We start from the raw sequence: 16703 nt of genomic DNA on the forward strand, positions 1-16703 counted from the left end.
GTTGTGTTCAAAATAATAGCAGTGTGTTGAAAAAAAGTGAATAAAGCTCTAAATCGTTCTAATAGCTTTTATTTCCATACACACAAATGCATTGGGAACCCTACACATTCTATTCCAAATCAAACCATGAAGAAAAATATATCAAATTTGTGTTTTTCCTCTAAAGAACTTGAAGAAAAGTGAATATTAGACTGTTCAAAAAATAGCAGTGTTTGTATTCTTTACAAACTCAAACATTCACTATATAAACTCAAAAATGTTTCAAGATTTTGCTTTCCTTTGAATCACTTAATATTTAGTTGTATAAGCACTGTTTCTGAGAACTGCTGTACATCTGTGTTGCATGGAGTCAACCAACTTCTGGCACCTGTGAACAGGTATTCCAGCCCAGGATGATTGGACTACATTCCACAGTTCTTCTCTATTTCTTGGTTTTGCCTCAGAAACTGCATTTTTGATGTCGCCCCACAAGTTTTCTATTGGATTAAGATCTGGGTCTGGAACCAAGATGTTGCCCGTTTACTGGTGTGTTTGGGGTTGTTGTCTTGTTGGAACACCCATTTCAAGGGCATTTCCTCTTCAGCATAAGGCCGCATGATCTCTTGAAGTATTCTGATGTATTCAAACTGATCCATGATCCCTGGTATGCGATAAATATTCCCAACACCGTAGTATGAGAAACATCCCCATATCATGATGCCTGCGCAACCATGCTTCACTGTCTTCACAGTGTACTGTGGCTTGAATTCAGTGTTTGGGGGTCGTCTGACAAACTGTCTCCGGCCACTAGACCCAAAAAGAACAATCTTACTTTCATCAGTCCACAAAATGTTGCGCCATTTCTCTTTAAGCCAGTCAGTGTGCTCTTTGGCAAATTGTAACCTCTTCAGCACATGTCTTTTTTTTCAACAGTGGGACTTTGCGGGGGCTTTTTGCAGATAGCTTGGCTTCACATAGGCGTCTTCTAATTGTAACAGTACTCACAGGTAACATTAGACCTTCTTTGATCTTCCTGGAGCTGATTGTTGGCTGAGTCCTTGCCTTTTTGGCTATTCTTCTATCCATTCGAATGGTAGTTTTTCGTTTTCTTCCATGTCTTTCAGGTTTTGGTTGTCATTTTAAAGCATTTTCAATCATTTTAGCTGAGCAGCCTATCATTTTCTGCACTTCTTTATATGTTTTCCCCTCTCTAATCAACTTTTTAATCAAGGTACGCTGTTCTTCTGAACAATGCCTGGAACGACCCATTTTCCTCAGAATTTCAGAGAGAAATGCACTGTAACCAGCATGTACAACATTTGCTGCCTTCCTTCCTTAAATAAGGGCAAGAATTGCCAGCTGTTTTTCAAAGAATGAATGACCTCACTAATAGAACTCCACACTGCTATTATTTTGAACATGCCCCTTTAAATTAGTGATTCAATTACACAGAATCAGCAGCATGCATGTCATGACTGTTGGGTCTGTTGGATTTCTATTACTCTATTACACCTGCTAGTAAATTATTTGCCACGTAGAAATATTTCTACCAAAAACAGTGATTGATCAGGTTAGTGATGTCTGACTGCTATTATTTTGAACACAACTGTGTATGTATGTGTGTGTGTGTGTGTGTGTGTGTGTGTGTGTGTGTGTGTGTGTGTGTGTGTGTGTATATATATATATATATAATGCAGTTCCCAATAAGGTCTCATGTACACTGGGCATTTAGCCCCAGTGCGTAAGACTCCAGAGTTGAGGTGTGGACCAAAGGCAGAGGAACGCCGTTCAGCCTGGAAAATGCTATGGGAGGCTTAAAGCTGCTGTGGCTGCACGAGCGTAGTATGTAATCTGGAATGAATGCTCATACTGCTTGTGCCTGTCCAGCCACAGTCGCTTTCAGTCTCTCACAGAGTTTAAAGGATAAGTTCACCTTTCAACAAAAAGTAGTAAATGCCCATTTTTTGCAGGTAAAAAAAATATTCATTTTTTTTGTTTTGGGAGCTTGTGAAGCATTGCACCAGTGATCAGCAGATCACTGATGCCATGTACAGTGTCTTGAAAAAGTATTTCATACCCCTTGAAATTTTCCACATCTTGTCATGTTACAACCAAAAACGTAAATGTATTTTATTGGGATTTTATGTGATAGACCAGGGGTCTCCAAATGTTCTAGACAAAGGGCCAGTTTCCTGTCCTTCAGACTTGGGGGGGCCGGACTGTGGCCATTGAGAGTAGAAAAGGTTCCGATGTCAGTTGGGAAAAAAAACAATGCCCCATCTTTGGTGTCAGTGGGAGGAATTGTGCCCCATTGTTGGTGTCGGTGAGAGGAATTGTGCCCCATCAATGGGGTCATTGGGCCCCATTGCTGGTGTCATTGGGAGAAATTGTGCCCCATCATTGGTGTCATTGGGAAGAATTGTACCCCATCATTGGTGTTAGTAGGGTGAACTATGCCCTGTTGTTGGTATCAGAGGATGAAATAGTGCTCCAAGGGCCAGATAAAAGCAAGCAAGGGCCACAGATTGGAGACCACTGTGATAGACCAACACAAAATGGCACATAATTGTGACGTGGAAGGAAAATGATAAATGGTTTTCAAAATTTTTTACAAAAATGTGAAAAGTGTGGTGTGCATTTGTATTCAGCCCGAGTCAATACTTTGTAGCACCACCTTTTGCTGCAATTACAGCTGCAAGTCTTTTGGGGTATGTCTCTGCCAGCTTTACACATCTAGAGAGTGAAATTTTTGCTCATTCTTCTTTGCAGAATAGCTCAAGCTCTGTCAGGTTTCACGGAGAGCGTCTGTGAACAGCAATTTTCAAGTCTTGCTGCAGATTCTCAATTGGAATTAGGTCTGGACGTTGACAGGGCCATTATAACACATGAATATGCTTTACTCTAAACCAGGGATGTCCAAATGTTCTAGACAAAGGGCCAGTTTCCTGTCCTTTAGACTTAGGGGGGGCCGGACTGTGGCCATTGAGAGTAGAAAAGGTCCCGATGTCAGTGGGGAAAAAACCAATGCCCCATCTTTGGTGTCAATGGGAGGAATTGTGCCCCATTGTTGGTGTCAGTGAGAGGAATTGTGCCCCATCAATGGGGTCATTGGGCCTCATTGTTGGTATCATTGGGAGAAATTGTGCCCCATCATTGGGAAGAATTCTGCCCCATCATTGGTGGCAGTAGAGTGAACTATGTCACATTGTTAATATCAGAGGATGAAATGGTGCCCCAAGGGCCAGATAAAAGCAAGCAAGGGCCATATTTTAGAGACCACTGATCTAAACCATTCCATTGTAGCTCTGGATGTATGTTTAGGGTTGTTGTTCTGCTGGAAGGTGAACCTCCACCACAGTCTCAAGTCTTTTGCAGACGCTAACATGTTTTCTTCTAAATATGTTGTATACAGGCGAGCACTAGTGATGATTATAAAGCAGGTAGCATGCAAGGTATAGGTAACAATCCCCACAACAATACAGGTGAAACTTGAAAAATTAGAATATCGTGCAAAAGTTCATTTATTTCAGTAATGCAACTTAAAAGGTGAAACTAATATATAGGATAGACTCATTACATGCAAAGCAAGATAGTTCAAGCTGTGATTTGTCATAATTGTGATGATTATGGCTTACAGCTCATGAAAACCCCAAATCCACAATTTCAGAAAATTAGAATATTGTGAAAAGGTGCAATATTCTTGGCTCAAAGTGTCCCACTCTAATCAGCTAATTAAGCCATAACACCTGCAAAGGGTTCCTGAGCCTTTAAATTGTCTCTCAGTCTGGTTCAGTAGGAAAGACTGCCAAATCACGGCTTGAACTATCTTGCTTTGAATGTAATGAGTCTATCTCATATATTAGTTTCACCTTTTAAGTTGCATTACTGAAATAAATGAACTTTTGCACAATATTCTAATTTTTCAAGTTTCACCTGTATGTATAAAAAAGTGCAGCAGTAAAAACACAAAATGTATCAAGTGGAACAATAAAATGCAACATATAAATATATATAGAACTTGCAAATATTTAAAAAACAGGAAATCAGCCAATGGTAGGAAAATAATGTCCGTGAGTAAATGTGATAAGTGCACTAAAGTGCAATAAAATTAATAGTATTATAAATGATATTTACGGTTGCACTTAATTGATTTGTGCAATAATATCATAGTTTCTTCAAACAACTGCGTTCAAATAATGTCCTTATATTCATAAAGTGCAGGATGTGAACGTGAGATCAATCACATATGGGAATCCACCCCCTCGGTCAGATGTACACTCACCAGAAGGTATATGATTTTTTTTTTTTTTTTTTAATTTAAATATTTATTAGTTTTTCATATTATTACAAAAAATTCCATAAGAAGAGATAACAATACATATAAATATTCCATACATTTCTACCTTACCCCTTCTAATAAATCTTTTCTTTCCCTCCCCTCCCAACCCTTTCCCACCCCCCATCCCCCTCCCTCCCCTTAGCACGTTCTATACTCTCTCGAGGCCCAATAGTTTCTTAATTTATAGTTTTCTATACTTCTCTTTCATTCCTGATTTTTCCCATCTTGTATAGTATATTCCCATCCTATCTTCCTGCATATAGTAAGATCTTTCCATTCTACTTATCTGATTTACTCTGTTGATCCAATCCTCCTCCTTCGGCACCTCTGTTTTTTGCCAGAACTTGGGTATCAACCCCTTTGCAGCGTTTAAATAGTACCATATGCCTGATTCTTTATATTTATTTACTGAGATCCCAGCATTGTGTAGAAGACACATCGTTGGGTCTAACCCTATGTCATTTCCAGTTATTATTTCTATTGAGTTAACTATTGTCTTCCAGAAAGCCTGAATTTTCGGACATTGCCACCATATGTGAAACACCGTGCCCTCCTCCCCACAACCTCTCCAACACATTTTAGAGTTCTCCCTCCTCATCTTGTGCTCAATACTCGGTGTAATATGCCATCGTGTCAAACATTTATAATTAATCTCTACGTCTCTCATACTAACATTCTCGTGTATCAATCTATATATCTTGTTCTGTTGGTCCTCATCTAACACCACCTCCATATCTCTTTCCCATTTCGTTATAAAAATTAACTTTGTGTCTGTGTCTAATTCTGTGAGTATTCTATAAACCTTGGCAATACCGTGTTTCCCATCTCTACGTGTTTCTAACAACCTTTCAAACCTATTCCAATCCTTTTTTAATCTCAGGGGTTTTGGTAGTTTTCCAATAAAACATTTTAACTGATGATATTTCCACTCGTCTATTCCAATAAAACTTTCTCCCTTCTTCTCTTTTAATTCTTTAAATGGTCTCAATTCCCCCTCATCCAGTACATCTCTCAGTTGGATATCTTCCCTTTTAAACCATCTACCTGATATCTCATCCTTTCCTGGGGGGAAATAATCAGAATTTACAAGAGGCATTAATATAGAATTGAATTCCCATTTCCTACTTTTGTGTAAATTATCCCATGCCCTTAAAACATTTAAAGTGTAAATACTTGTGCTTTCTTTAATTCTTCTAAGATGTGCTGGGACCCATATCATCTTACTCAAACTAATCCCACTCAATTCGTTTTCAATTTGTACCCAACTCTTCCCCTTGTGGTTGAATGTCCAATCATAAATTCTTGCTAAAATTACTGCTTTATAGTATCTCTTGACATCAGGTAGTCCCATTCCCCCTTTCTCTTTAGTTCTACTCAATATTTCGTATGCTATTCTTGGTTTTTTATTCCTCCAAATATATCTTAACATTTTTTTCATTATCTTAAAAAAGGCCTCTGGGAGTTTAATTGGGACCATTTGGAATCTATACAGTATTTTAGGTATGATTACCATTTTAACTAAGTTTATACGTCCTATCCATGATGGGTTTCCTCCTTCTAATATTTTTAATTCTTCCTTGGTCTCATTTATTAAAGAAATATAGTTTAATCTATACAGTTGTTTATATGAGATAGCAAGTTTTATTCCTAGGTATTTTAAATCTTTTTCTCTCCATGTAAAGGGGAACTCTTTTTGTAGCTTTTCCTTTTCACTCTTTGGTACGTTAATGTTCAAGATCTCTGTTTTTGTTGGGTTAATTTTTAAATTTGATAAATCGCCATATTCCTTCAAGATCTTCATTATATTAGGTAATGTTATTCGAGGGTTGTCTACATAAAACAATAGGTCATCCGCGAAGGCCGCAACTTTATGTTCTATATTTTCTATCTGGATTCCCTTTACCGCTCCACTATTCCTTATCGTAGACAGCAGGGGTTCCAATGACAGAACAAGCAGCAAGGGGGACAGTGGGCAGCCCTGTCTTGTTCCATTGGACATTCCAATGGATTCCGACCTCTCCCCATTTACCGTGATAATTGCGGTGGGCTCTCTATATAGTTTACCTATCCACTCACGCATTCTCTCTCCAATCCCCAACACTTCTAAGTTGTCCATCATGAAGGCCCAGTCCACTCTATCGAACGCCTTCTCGGCATCAATCGACAGTAGTACCGCCGGGGCCTTCCCTTTTCTACTTTTCTGAATGAGCATCAGAGTTCTCAACCCGTTGTCTCTACCCTCTCTCCCTGGGACAAAGCCCACCTGATCTCCGTGAATCCATTCAGGCATTAGATCTTTCAGCCTATTTGCTAGGACCTTTGCGTACAACTTAGTATCGGTATTCAATAGTGAAATTGGTCTATAACTAGAACACTGGGAAGGGTCTTTTCCCTCCTTTTGAATGAGTACAACATGGGCCTGAAGAGATTCTCTTCTACCCTCCATCCCTCCTCCCAGTTCATTCATATACTTCTTCAGCTTAGGTAACAATATTTCACTATATTTTTTATAGTACTTAACTGTATACCCATCCGGACCTGGACTTTTTCCACCCCCTGTACTTTTTAATGCTACTTTTATTTCATCCTGGGAAATTTCCGCATCCAAGGCATTCAATTGTATTTCACTTAACTTTGGTAATCCTGCATTTTTTAAATATATCATCCTTTTTTCATTAATATCCTTTACATTTTCCTTTGAAGAGCCATGTGGGTTAATATTATACAGTTTTCTATAGTATTCCGTGAATACTTTAATAATCCCTTTGGTTGAATAAACCAACTCTCCTTTAGAATTTTTTATCCTTTCTATATAATTTCTATTTTTCTTTTTATTCAGAGCTCTCATTAAATATTTTCCTGGTCTGTCGCCCCATCTATATCTTTAATTTAGTACTTTGTTATATACTCTTCTCCTCTCTTCGTCCATCAATCTCTCTAATTCATCTTTTTTATCCATTAACTTCTGTCTTATTTCTCTTGTTGTTTTCTTCTTTTGCATCTGCTGTAGATCCAGGATTTCTTTTAGGAGCCCACTAACCCTCTCTCTTCTTTCTCTTTTCTTCCTTGCTCCCATCGCAATCAGGATACCTCTTATATATGCCTTGTGACTTTCCCATACTGTGGCTGTCGATACTTCCTCTGTCTCATTCTCCTTAAAATATAGCTTGATCTCTTCCCCAATCTTCTGAGCTATGTCTTCATCCAAAAGAAGGGCCTCATTTAACCTCCATCCTAAACCTCCCGTCCACCTCTTCCCCATCCCATTTTCATTGTGACAGGGGCATGATCCGAGAATGTACTCATCTCTATTTCTATTTTAACCAATAGCTCTATGAGTTGATGATCTATCAAAATATAATCCAACCTTGAATATATCTCATGTGCCTTAGAGAAGAAGGTGTAGTCTCTGTCTCTCATATGCATTATTCTCCAAGTGTCCACCAGTTGGTACTCGTGGATCGCTTTCTTCAAAGCTCTCAGAGACCCACCCCCCTCTCTCCGCACAGGGGAGGTTGCATCCTTTTGGGGATCCATGCAGAGATTTAAGTCTCCTGCTACTACCAAACGCCCTTTTTTAAAGTCCATCAGTTTTTTCAACAGACCCTTCAAATAGATCTCCGGCTTTTTGTTGGGGCAATATATATTGGCTAATGTACACTCGATTCCCTGTAATTTACCTTTCAAAAATAGGAATCTCCCCTCCGGATCAGTTCTTCTATCCTCCAGCTCGAATCTCATGTTCTTTGCCAACCCTATTGCCACCCCTTTTGCTCTTTTAATTGGGGAGTCAGCATAATACCATGTTGGATAATATTTAGATTTTAATTTCACATTTGACTCTATCTCAAAATGTGTTTCCTGTAAAAATACCACTGACGTTGCCCTGTGGTGTAACTCTTTAAACAACTTAAATCTTTTCCCAGGACAGTTCAACCCGTTCACATTATATGTTATTTACCTGTATTTCTTCCATCCTTCTTAAATCTGTCTATCTCTCTTCTAATAAACCTTTCTATTAGGCCCTTCTATCGTGTAACATTTTAACCCCACCTCCCCTCCCCCCTCATCCTCCCCCCCAACCCCCATCTCCCACCCCCCCTCCCTCCCCCCCTCTCTTCTTTTTCCCCCACCCGTTTTTAGGCTTATAAACTGCCTGCAAATCATTTGTGGATCTATTTCCACCTTTGATTTAAAACTTAGGGCGTAAGCTCCGCCCATGGACGGCTCTCCTCTCCTCCAACCCCCCCAGATCTTTTCTCTCTAACGTCCAGGCCCAAGAAGAATCTTAACTTCCCTCCCTTCACCAGAGTGTTCTGAAGGACCTCAACATCCGGAGGGGAGAGACCAGGGGCGAGAGATGGAAGCAGGAGAGAGAAAAAAAAACAAAAAAAAAAAAAAACATAATTTCTACTTAATTCTCCCTCCCCCTCCCCCCGACCCGCTGCCAGTCCTCTTTCCTAGTAACATCTGTATCTCCTTTATCTTCTTCTTCTTCTTCCCACCCCGCCATCTCCATTCTTTGCAAATCCAGTCTCTCGCAAAAGTCCCTTAGTTCCTCCGGAAATCTCAAATAGGCTGTGACCCCGTTTTTCCAGCCAATCAGAGATGCTGAGATACCCCATCTATACTGCACATTCTGTTTCCTCATTTGCTCCAACAGGGGTCTCAGGGATCTCCTTCTCCATAGGGTCTCTGCTGTTAAGTCTGCATAAATTTGGATAGTCAAATCTCCATACTTAATTAATGATCTTCCCTTGGTCTTCTTCCAAATCTCATCTTTGACCCCAAATTTTTGGAACTGTACAATTATGTCTCTCGGTCTTTCCTTCTCAGTAGCCTGTTTGAGCTTTCCTATTCTAAACACTCCGTCTAACTTGATCCCGTCTGTTTCAGGTCTATCTCTTATGGAGTTCAAAATTTTTTTCACTAGTTCATATAGTGTTTCGCCTTTTGCAGTCTCTGGAATTCCTCGTACCCTAAGGTTACACCTTCTTTCTTTATTTTCTTGGGCTTTCATCCTATAGGTCAATTTTTTCTGAGTGTTTTCCAATTGGTTTATTTTTTTCCTTAAGTTATCAAAGTTTTGGGCCTGAATTTTAACTTTCTCCTCTGTTTCTTCTATTCTTGATAGCAGGTGCCCTAGGTCATTACGAATAGCTGTCATTTCATGTTTTATCATTTTTTCCAGGTTCTGAAACATTTCTATCATCTCCTTCTTGTTTGGTGCTTGTAGTTCCCCATCTGGTTCTCTTTTTCCCGAACCATCCTCTATTTGTTGGCTGCAGCTGCTATTCATGCCCAATGATAATCTCGGACTATTACCTGAACTAATGTCCATTTCCCCTTTTGTGCTTGTGCCCTGGACCCTTTCTGGCGTAATATTTCCATATGATGTAAATTTCTTTATTGTTCCTGTTTGAGACCCTTTGGGCCCTGCTGCCTTGGGACCCTTATTCTTCATATCCTCTGTGAAATTTCTGTTATTAAAATTTTTTTTTTTTTTCTTTCTATATCCTCAAGATGGGATTGTACCTCTCCTTTATAATTTCTGGACCAGACAAACTTGCAATTTTTTATGTTTTATTTTCCTAGGACACCTAGGACACCTGGGCCTCCTCTCTTCTTCTCTTCTAACCCCTGGAAATCCTCCCCTCCCCTTTCACCACCTGGTCTTCTATGTCACTCTGGGGTCCACAACACAGCAACACAGTAAGTCCCCAGTAGTTCTCACTCACCCTTCCCTTCTCAAGACGGTAGCTCCATGCTTGTACGGAGGGCCATCACTGCTGCTCAGTCCTGGGGGGGGGGCAATTTCTCAGGGTTTCCGATGTTGTGTTGTTTTTCTTCCCCTCTCCTTTTTCCTCTCTTCTTCTTTTCCTCCTTAGGGTTCGTCCCAAGGAGGCAGGATGGGTTTCCTGGTATTCCTGGCTCCACCAGGCCCAGGTGCGGACAGCCAGCTAGGTAGGGGGGTATAGGCAGCAGTGAGCGTCTCCCTGTCACATCGGGGAGGCAGCCGGCTTCCAATTTCACACGACTCTCCTTCCCCCTGTCCGCCTTCGGCCGGCCGGCGTCCCTGCTTCCCAGGGATGCACCGCGGCTGGTCACGTGCCCCGGCTGCGCCTCCTCGTCTCCCGGCAACCAGGCTCAGCGTCCCAGTCTATCTCCACTGCTCTCCGGCTCCAACCGCGCACCGCTGCCCATCAAAGAAAGCCCACCAGGCCGAGGTATAGCTCTGCCATCTAGGGCTCCATACCGCTGGGGGGAATTAAGACCGAAAATAGGGGGGGTTGGTCAGAGAGGGCTCGTGCGAGAGCTCCTAGCTCGAGCTCTCCGCCACCGCCATCGTCAGGCTCCGCCCCGGAACGCCCATGTGACAGTGTGTCTGACCAGAAGGTATATGATAACAGTTATATAGGTATATCACATGTGGAGGTGAAGAGGCAGCCAGGGGGTTAAACAAATTGCTCCATCAGAGGCATAGGTGGAAGAGGAACCCTTGTCCTAGGGAAGATAGCTCAACCACAAGAGCCAGAAATTCGTATATAGTGTAGTAATTTATTGAATTCATAAAGCAGAGTTAAATCATCCACGTGGAGTTATAAAGGTAAAAATGACAGGTACCAAAATGGCCACCGCTCCGTCCTTCAGCACCGGCAGCGTGACGTCAGCAGTGTGGCTCCATCCGATGTGTTTCATGCATGTGTGCACTTTGATTGAAATAACACGATTGCGCATTTTCAAATCGCAAAAAACCTAGTGTGAATGGAGCCTTATCCCAAAAGGGAAAAAACAGTTTGCTGTAACTGCTTATAAAGTGTTAGCTGGAGTTTGTTTCAGTTTGTATTTAAATCTACTAGTCCATCTAACACTCCCCTCCCACCATACTGACAACGCTGCTGTCCAAAGGTGTCCCTGTGCACCTTCATCCAGAGTTGAGGCACTCCAATACAGGAGGTGTGTCACTGGCCAGATCGCCAGGTGAAAACAGAAAAAAAGCCTAAGAGAAAACTAATGCAGCAACCACATCTAATGACTGGTAAGCTGTAACATATTACAATTTTGGTTTTATTGCTTTAAATATATTTAAAGAGTAACTTCACATTTTGAGAAAAATAACATTTTTGTTGCAAGGTATGCCAATCTTACTGCAGACTTCTGGGAAAATCAGTGAGCCAATCGCTCAAGCAGGAAATTACATTTTCTTGGGGCGTTCTGTACACAGAATGCCTCCAGGTAGCCATATTGCATTGCATTTTACAGTGCTGCAGATTGAAAATGAAAGATCATTTTTAATAACATTCAATTGCAATATGACTTGAGTCGCAATTGTATGACTGATATATATACATCTATATAGATAAAGATATATATATACAGTATATAATTATTTTTCTTTTCATTTGCAAATTTTTTTTTCTCATGAAAATGGAGTCATCCTTTAAATATCTTGAAACCTGGTGAGTGTGTGCATTATACCGCAAGTTTACAAAAGGTCAGAGAATACCTCTGTGCAGCCCTTTTTTTTCCTGCCACTTCTCAGTATTAGCTTGGTGGCTACAGGAATTCCATTCTTGCATAATTGCCAAAGGATTATGCAGTGTGGTTGAGCAAAGAGCAGTGAGGATTTATAAAGTGCATCCGATGACTGTAATCAGACCATTTCAGAAGTGATTTCTGATCCTGTGGGTTTCTGTTCTCTACACTGATCCCTGTAGAGCTTTCCTGAATAAACCTATGAGTGTCCTTGTTTGCACACTCTGCAGTCTTGCAAGAGTAAAGAGGGGGGAGTCATAGGATAAGGCACTTGTATGCTCAAGATTTGCCAGAAACTCAATTTACGCATAATTCGCCAATCTCTGCCAATTGTTATTTGCTGTGGCTATTGTTATTTTAACGATGAGAGCTAAAAATAATTTTTAAAAAATCTGGCTTTATATATTAATCTTTGTGCTGTTCAGCCTATAGTCTTCTGAGTTGCAGTCGCTGTGAATTATACAGTACGCTGTGATTTGGATGTCCTTGCTGATTGTGTTCTGCTGAACAGCTGCAAGATTCCTGCTGAACAAGCTCTGTACCAGCTGCAGAATCTTTATAATCTGGTGCAGTAACAAAGGTTTCAAGAAAAATAGCAGGGGCATGATGTCCTTATCAAACCTTCTAAGATCCACTTTAAATCTGCTGTTAAACCTCGCAGCTTTCAGAAACGGCTACACCATTAAAATACCTACCTCTTGGCTCTTGTATTCAGCCTGCTGGTAGCTGCTTCTCTGACATTTCTTTCTGCTGCATAGCTGAGCTTAGGTTCTGTGTTAAGGTACTAATTTGCTAAGCAGGCAGAGAGGCAGCAGCTGGTTGGACCCCGGGGAATAAATGGCTTCTTAAATGAATGATAAGTACTTAAAGCTGTGATATACATCTTATGGAAGTATAAGGAGAAGCATTGACTTTAAAGTAGAGTTCCATGATACCACTAAGTAATCTAAAAACTGCTCCCTCCCCCTCCTAACACCTAGCCTGACTATCCCGTAGAGCAGGGGTCTCCAAACTTTCTAAACAAAGGGCCAGTTTACTGTCATTCAGACTTTAGGGGGGCCGGACTGTGGCCATCTGGAATAGAAATTTTCCTGCCGTCAGTAGGCCTAAACAATGCATCTTTGGCATTAGGGGTAGCAATAGTGCCTCATCGTTGATGTCAGTGGGAGAAATAGTGCCCCATTGTTGGTGTAAGTAACAGTAGTTATGCCCCTTTGTTATTATCAGTGGGAAGAATAGTGTCATGCATCAGTGGGAGAAAAAGTGCCAGATAAAAGCAAGCAAAGGGCTATATCCGGCCCCTGGGCCACAGTTTGGAGACCACTGCTGTAGAGGAAAGAGGCCTATTCTCAGGCTGCACCAGTCCATTCACATGAGCTCCCATGTCAGCAAGGTCCAGCTACAGGAGAGAGGAAAGTGCTCAACAACAGCTGAAATGCCTGAGCATGGCATCACCTATAGCAGGGGTGTCAAATTGGTGGCCCTCCAGCTGTTGCAAAACTACAAGTCCCATCATGCCTCTGCCTTTGGGAGTCATACTTGTAACTGTCAATCTTGCAATGCCTCATGGGATTTGTAGTTTTGCAACAGCTGGAGAGCCACCAGTTTGACACCTGTAGGACCTATAGGCTTACTATGGGCCATCCATATCGGTGCACCCTCCTCTCCTCTGGAGCTGCTGCTAGCTGAAAGCAGTAGTTGATCATGTGACTGGACTGGCGTGCCCTGAAAATAGGTATGTATAAGCATCTTATAATAGGTACGTATATTCATCTTCCTTCTACAGCTTAGTTGGTATAGGTGGTAGAAGGGGGATGGAGCAGTTTTAGCTAGTGATATCCTTGAATGGTACTATAAGTAAACTTTTGACTCAGGGTCCGCTTCTGTGTCAAGTTTATAACTGAAACTGCTTTTAAATGAATGTGCTGTTTTATACAGAATGTCTCATCACTTCATATATTTTTATATCGTTTTCAAAAGCATTGAATAGTCTTTTCAGTTATTTGTATATGTAAATGCAAAAGAGATCAGTATTGGATAAACAATCTTGACAACGATCTCTATCAACATTCTCCGTCTTATCAGTGCTTTAAAAAAAATGTGTTTCTGATTATGGTTTGCAAATAGAGTATATTCATGGGTGCAGCCTTATTTTCTCATTACATACACATGTTCTTCCTGCTTTTGGCTGCTACACAGTGGCTGCGCTTTATCGGTCCTTCTCACAATGCAAGACTAAAGCTGACCATACATTACCTGGATCCACAGTTATCATGTCCTTGCAACAACTTAGGACATGCGGGTTGCTAACTCTGAGATTTCAGGCGAGTCTTCTGAGGACACCCAAATGGCCTACAGGTATGACAATAATATCATTGAACATTCTACAAAGCTGCACATTTTTAAAAAATATCTATTGGAGCCCATTGACTGCATAGGCTATTTTCTAAGAAAAGGTGGACTTTAGAATACTAAAATGCTGCTGCTGTTCTCTCCCAGTACAGGTATGCCAGTCCAATCAGACTAATTGACAACAGGACATTGACTGGCTTAACCATTATCTTATCCAGTATTCAGATAGGTTGTTGATTGTATGGCCTGTACACAAATGGCTATTAAAATAAGAATATGAAAAAATTATGAAGTACAGTCCAATCTGAACATTACATTTCATGCTTCCCCTACCATATCCAAAAATACAAAAAAAAATCTGCTTTGGCTAGATCTGCACCTTTGTTTTCTTCTCAGTATAACATTTTACTTGTTTTGGAAAAATATGATGTGGTGAAGTAATGGTGCTGGCAGTGCAGTTTAACCACAAGACTGTCAAAGGTAACCTATTATTTTGATTAATTTGTTTTACCATTTTATTAGTGTGCATAATTCAACATGAAGGTTCATGCCTGGTTCTTGCTGTTCTACCTTGTACATGTGTTGGACTCCCACTGACTCTTGTAACGCTCCTTGCTGTATATAATCGGCAGCTATAGATAGCAAAGGAAAAGCTCCTTACAGCAGAGAAACCTCTTACTAGTCACTTTCCACAAATGGTACAAGCAAAGGTCTTAATGAAAATCCCTTAGTGGTATTTAATGCTAACTGTTGCTGGCACCTGTGTCAGAGTGGCTGAGGAGGGAGAAGATAGTCCCAGGGAGAGAGGGTAGAAGTCCTGTGACCTCTGTCCCAGCAAGGTGTATTTCTCATATTTGCTAAGACTCAGCGGCAGCCATGTGTGATATGGGAGGACTAGATAATCTTATAGCCAACACAGCTTACTTGCAGGCCAGAAAAAGCAGTGAGGGGGATCTGAGAGAGTTGCAGAAACGACGTAAGAGTCTGTCTTTGCCTCCGCCGGATACTTGTCGCAATGAAATTAAAGACTCCATTCCTCTTGACTTCCAGAGCATCTGCGTGGATCAGCCCATTGGCCAACGACTGTTCAGAGACTTCTTGAACTCAGTACCAGAGTACATTATGATTCAGGAGTTCCTGGATGAAGTACATGACTGGGAGCTGGAGGAGGGTTCTGCTAAGGAGCAGCTACTAAAAACTTTGGTGAGCAAAAGGTTTAAACAGGATTCTCCGGATCGCCTCACTTGGCTGGGTGAAGACCTTTCAAAACGCTTCCAGAATGCCCAGGGTGCTGAGATTCCACCATTGGTTGAGCTTGCCAAGGAGGAGGCACATGTCTACCTTGCAAAAGAGCCATTTGAAGCCTATCAAAACGGCAGTTACTATGACCGATTCCTTCAGTGGAAAGCATTTGAGAGGCAGCCAATCAGCCATAAATATTTCTATGAATTTAGAGTGCTGGGGAAAGGTGGCTTTGGAGAGGTAAGAATGACTGATACTACAATTAAAATATAATGCACTTTACATCTCAGTGTTGTGTAACCTGCAGTGGCGTGTATATTATGATGCTTACTACTTTACCACTGGAAGCTAGTTTTAAGTGCTTTATTGTTCATATTTTATAGCAGAATGTTACAGGTCTAGGGACTAAATAGCTATGCTTTGGTGACATGAGAATCATGCAATGAGAAATGTGTATTTTAGTTCTTGGGCCTTTACACCTGACGTGACCACTGGGGTTCCGCTCTCTGTGTTTGATTCTTATTTCATATTATTAAAGATGTAACATGGAGTAATGGGACATGCAAAGATGGTAGGAACACCCAAAACTCCCACGTGCACAAGAGCACTGTTGCGAAACATGGCATTGGGGATCCAGGGCCAAGCAGGATCTGCCTATAACTACAGTTAAGCCTGGTACGCACTATGAGAAACTCATACAAGTGATCATCCAATTTTCCACGAGGGCATGTATCCTGACGTAACAATAGTATTAACTTGTATGAAAATTCTCGACCAAAAAAGGCAAACATAACTACATACTAGCGTAGTAGAAAATAAAGTGTTGGGTCATTCTTTGCGTCCAAGCATGCATGTTTTTTCTATTCAATTATTTCCATAGGATTACATTGAACGAAAATCGGACGTTGTGTTCACATACGATAAAATGTTTAACCTTTTGTTTTTTTTTATCTGAACAGTCGGAATCAGCTGTCAAAAGCACTATACTAACGAACAGATAATCATTCCTCCTATGGCAATTGTCGCTTGATTTTTCTTATCGTGTGTACAGGCCATTACACTTTTGAGTGAACTGACCCTTACCTGCCTACACACAGACATTATGCCTCCCAACAACTTTCTCTCAGATTTAGGTATCCCAATCTGCTTTTGGCCATCCTTAGCAACCTGAAACATTTTTGTGATAGGAAAAGTAGTCTTTTAAAGAACTAAAAATATTTCGTTATCTGCATTATGTAAAGGAGGTACTGCTGAC

The 16703-nt window shown here is 40.9% G+C and overlaps 1 protein-coding gene across 1 annotated transcript in view; it reads left to right on the forward strand.

Moving 5' to 3' along the window:
- The first annotated feature begins 14773 nt into the window (after positions 1-14773).
- GRK7 (G protein-coupled receptor kinase 7) overlaps positions 14774-16703 on the forward strand; it is a 76934-nt gene continuing 75004 nt past the window's right edge. The window contains exon 1 of the mRNA XM_089683517.1: positions 14774-15688. Within this exon, the coding sequence (XP_089539643.1) occupies positions 15083-15688 (606 nt within the window). The 5' untranslated portion in view covers positions 14774-15082. The remainder of the gene's footprint in view (positions 15689-16703) is intronic.

The sequence above is a fragment of the Staurois parvus genome, unplaced genomic scaffold, assembly GCF_062004578.1.
Source record: "Staurois parvus isolate SC_StPar_1 unplaced genomic scaffold, SC_StPar_1.0 ptg000312l, whole genome shotgun sequence".
In the NCBI taxonomy this organism is placed as follows: domain Eukaryota; kingdom Metazoa; phylum Chordata; class Amphibia; order Anura; family Ranidae; genus Staurois; species Staurois parvus.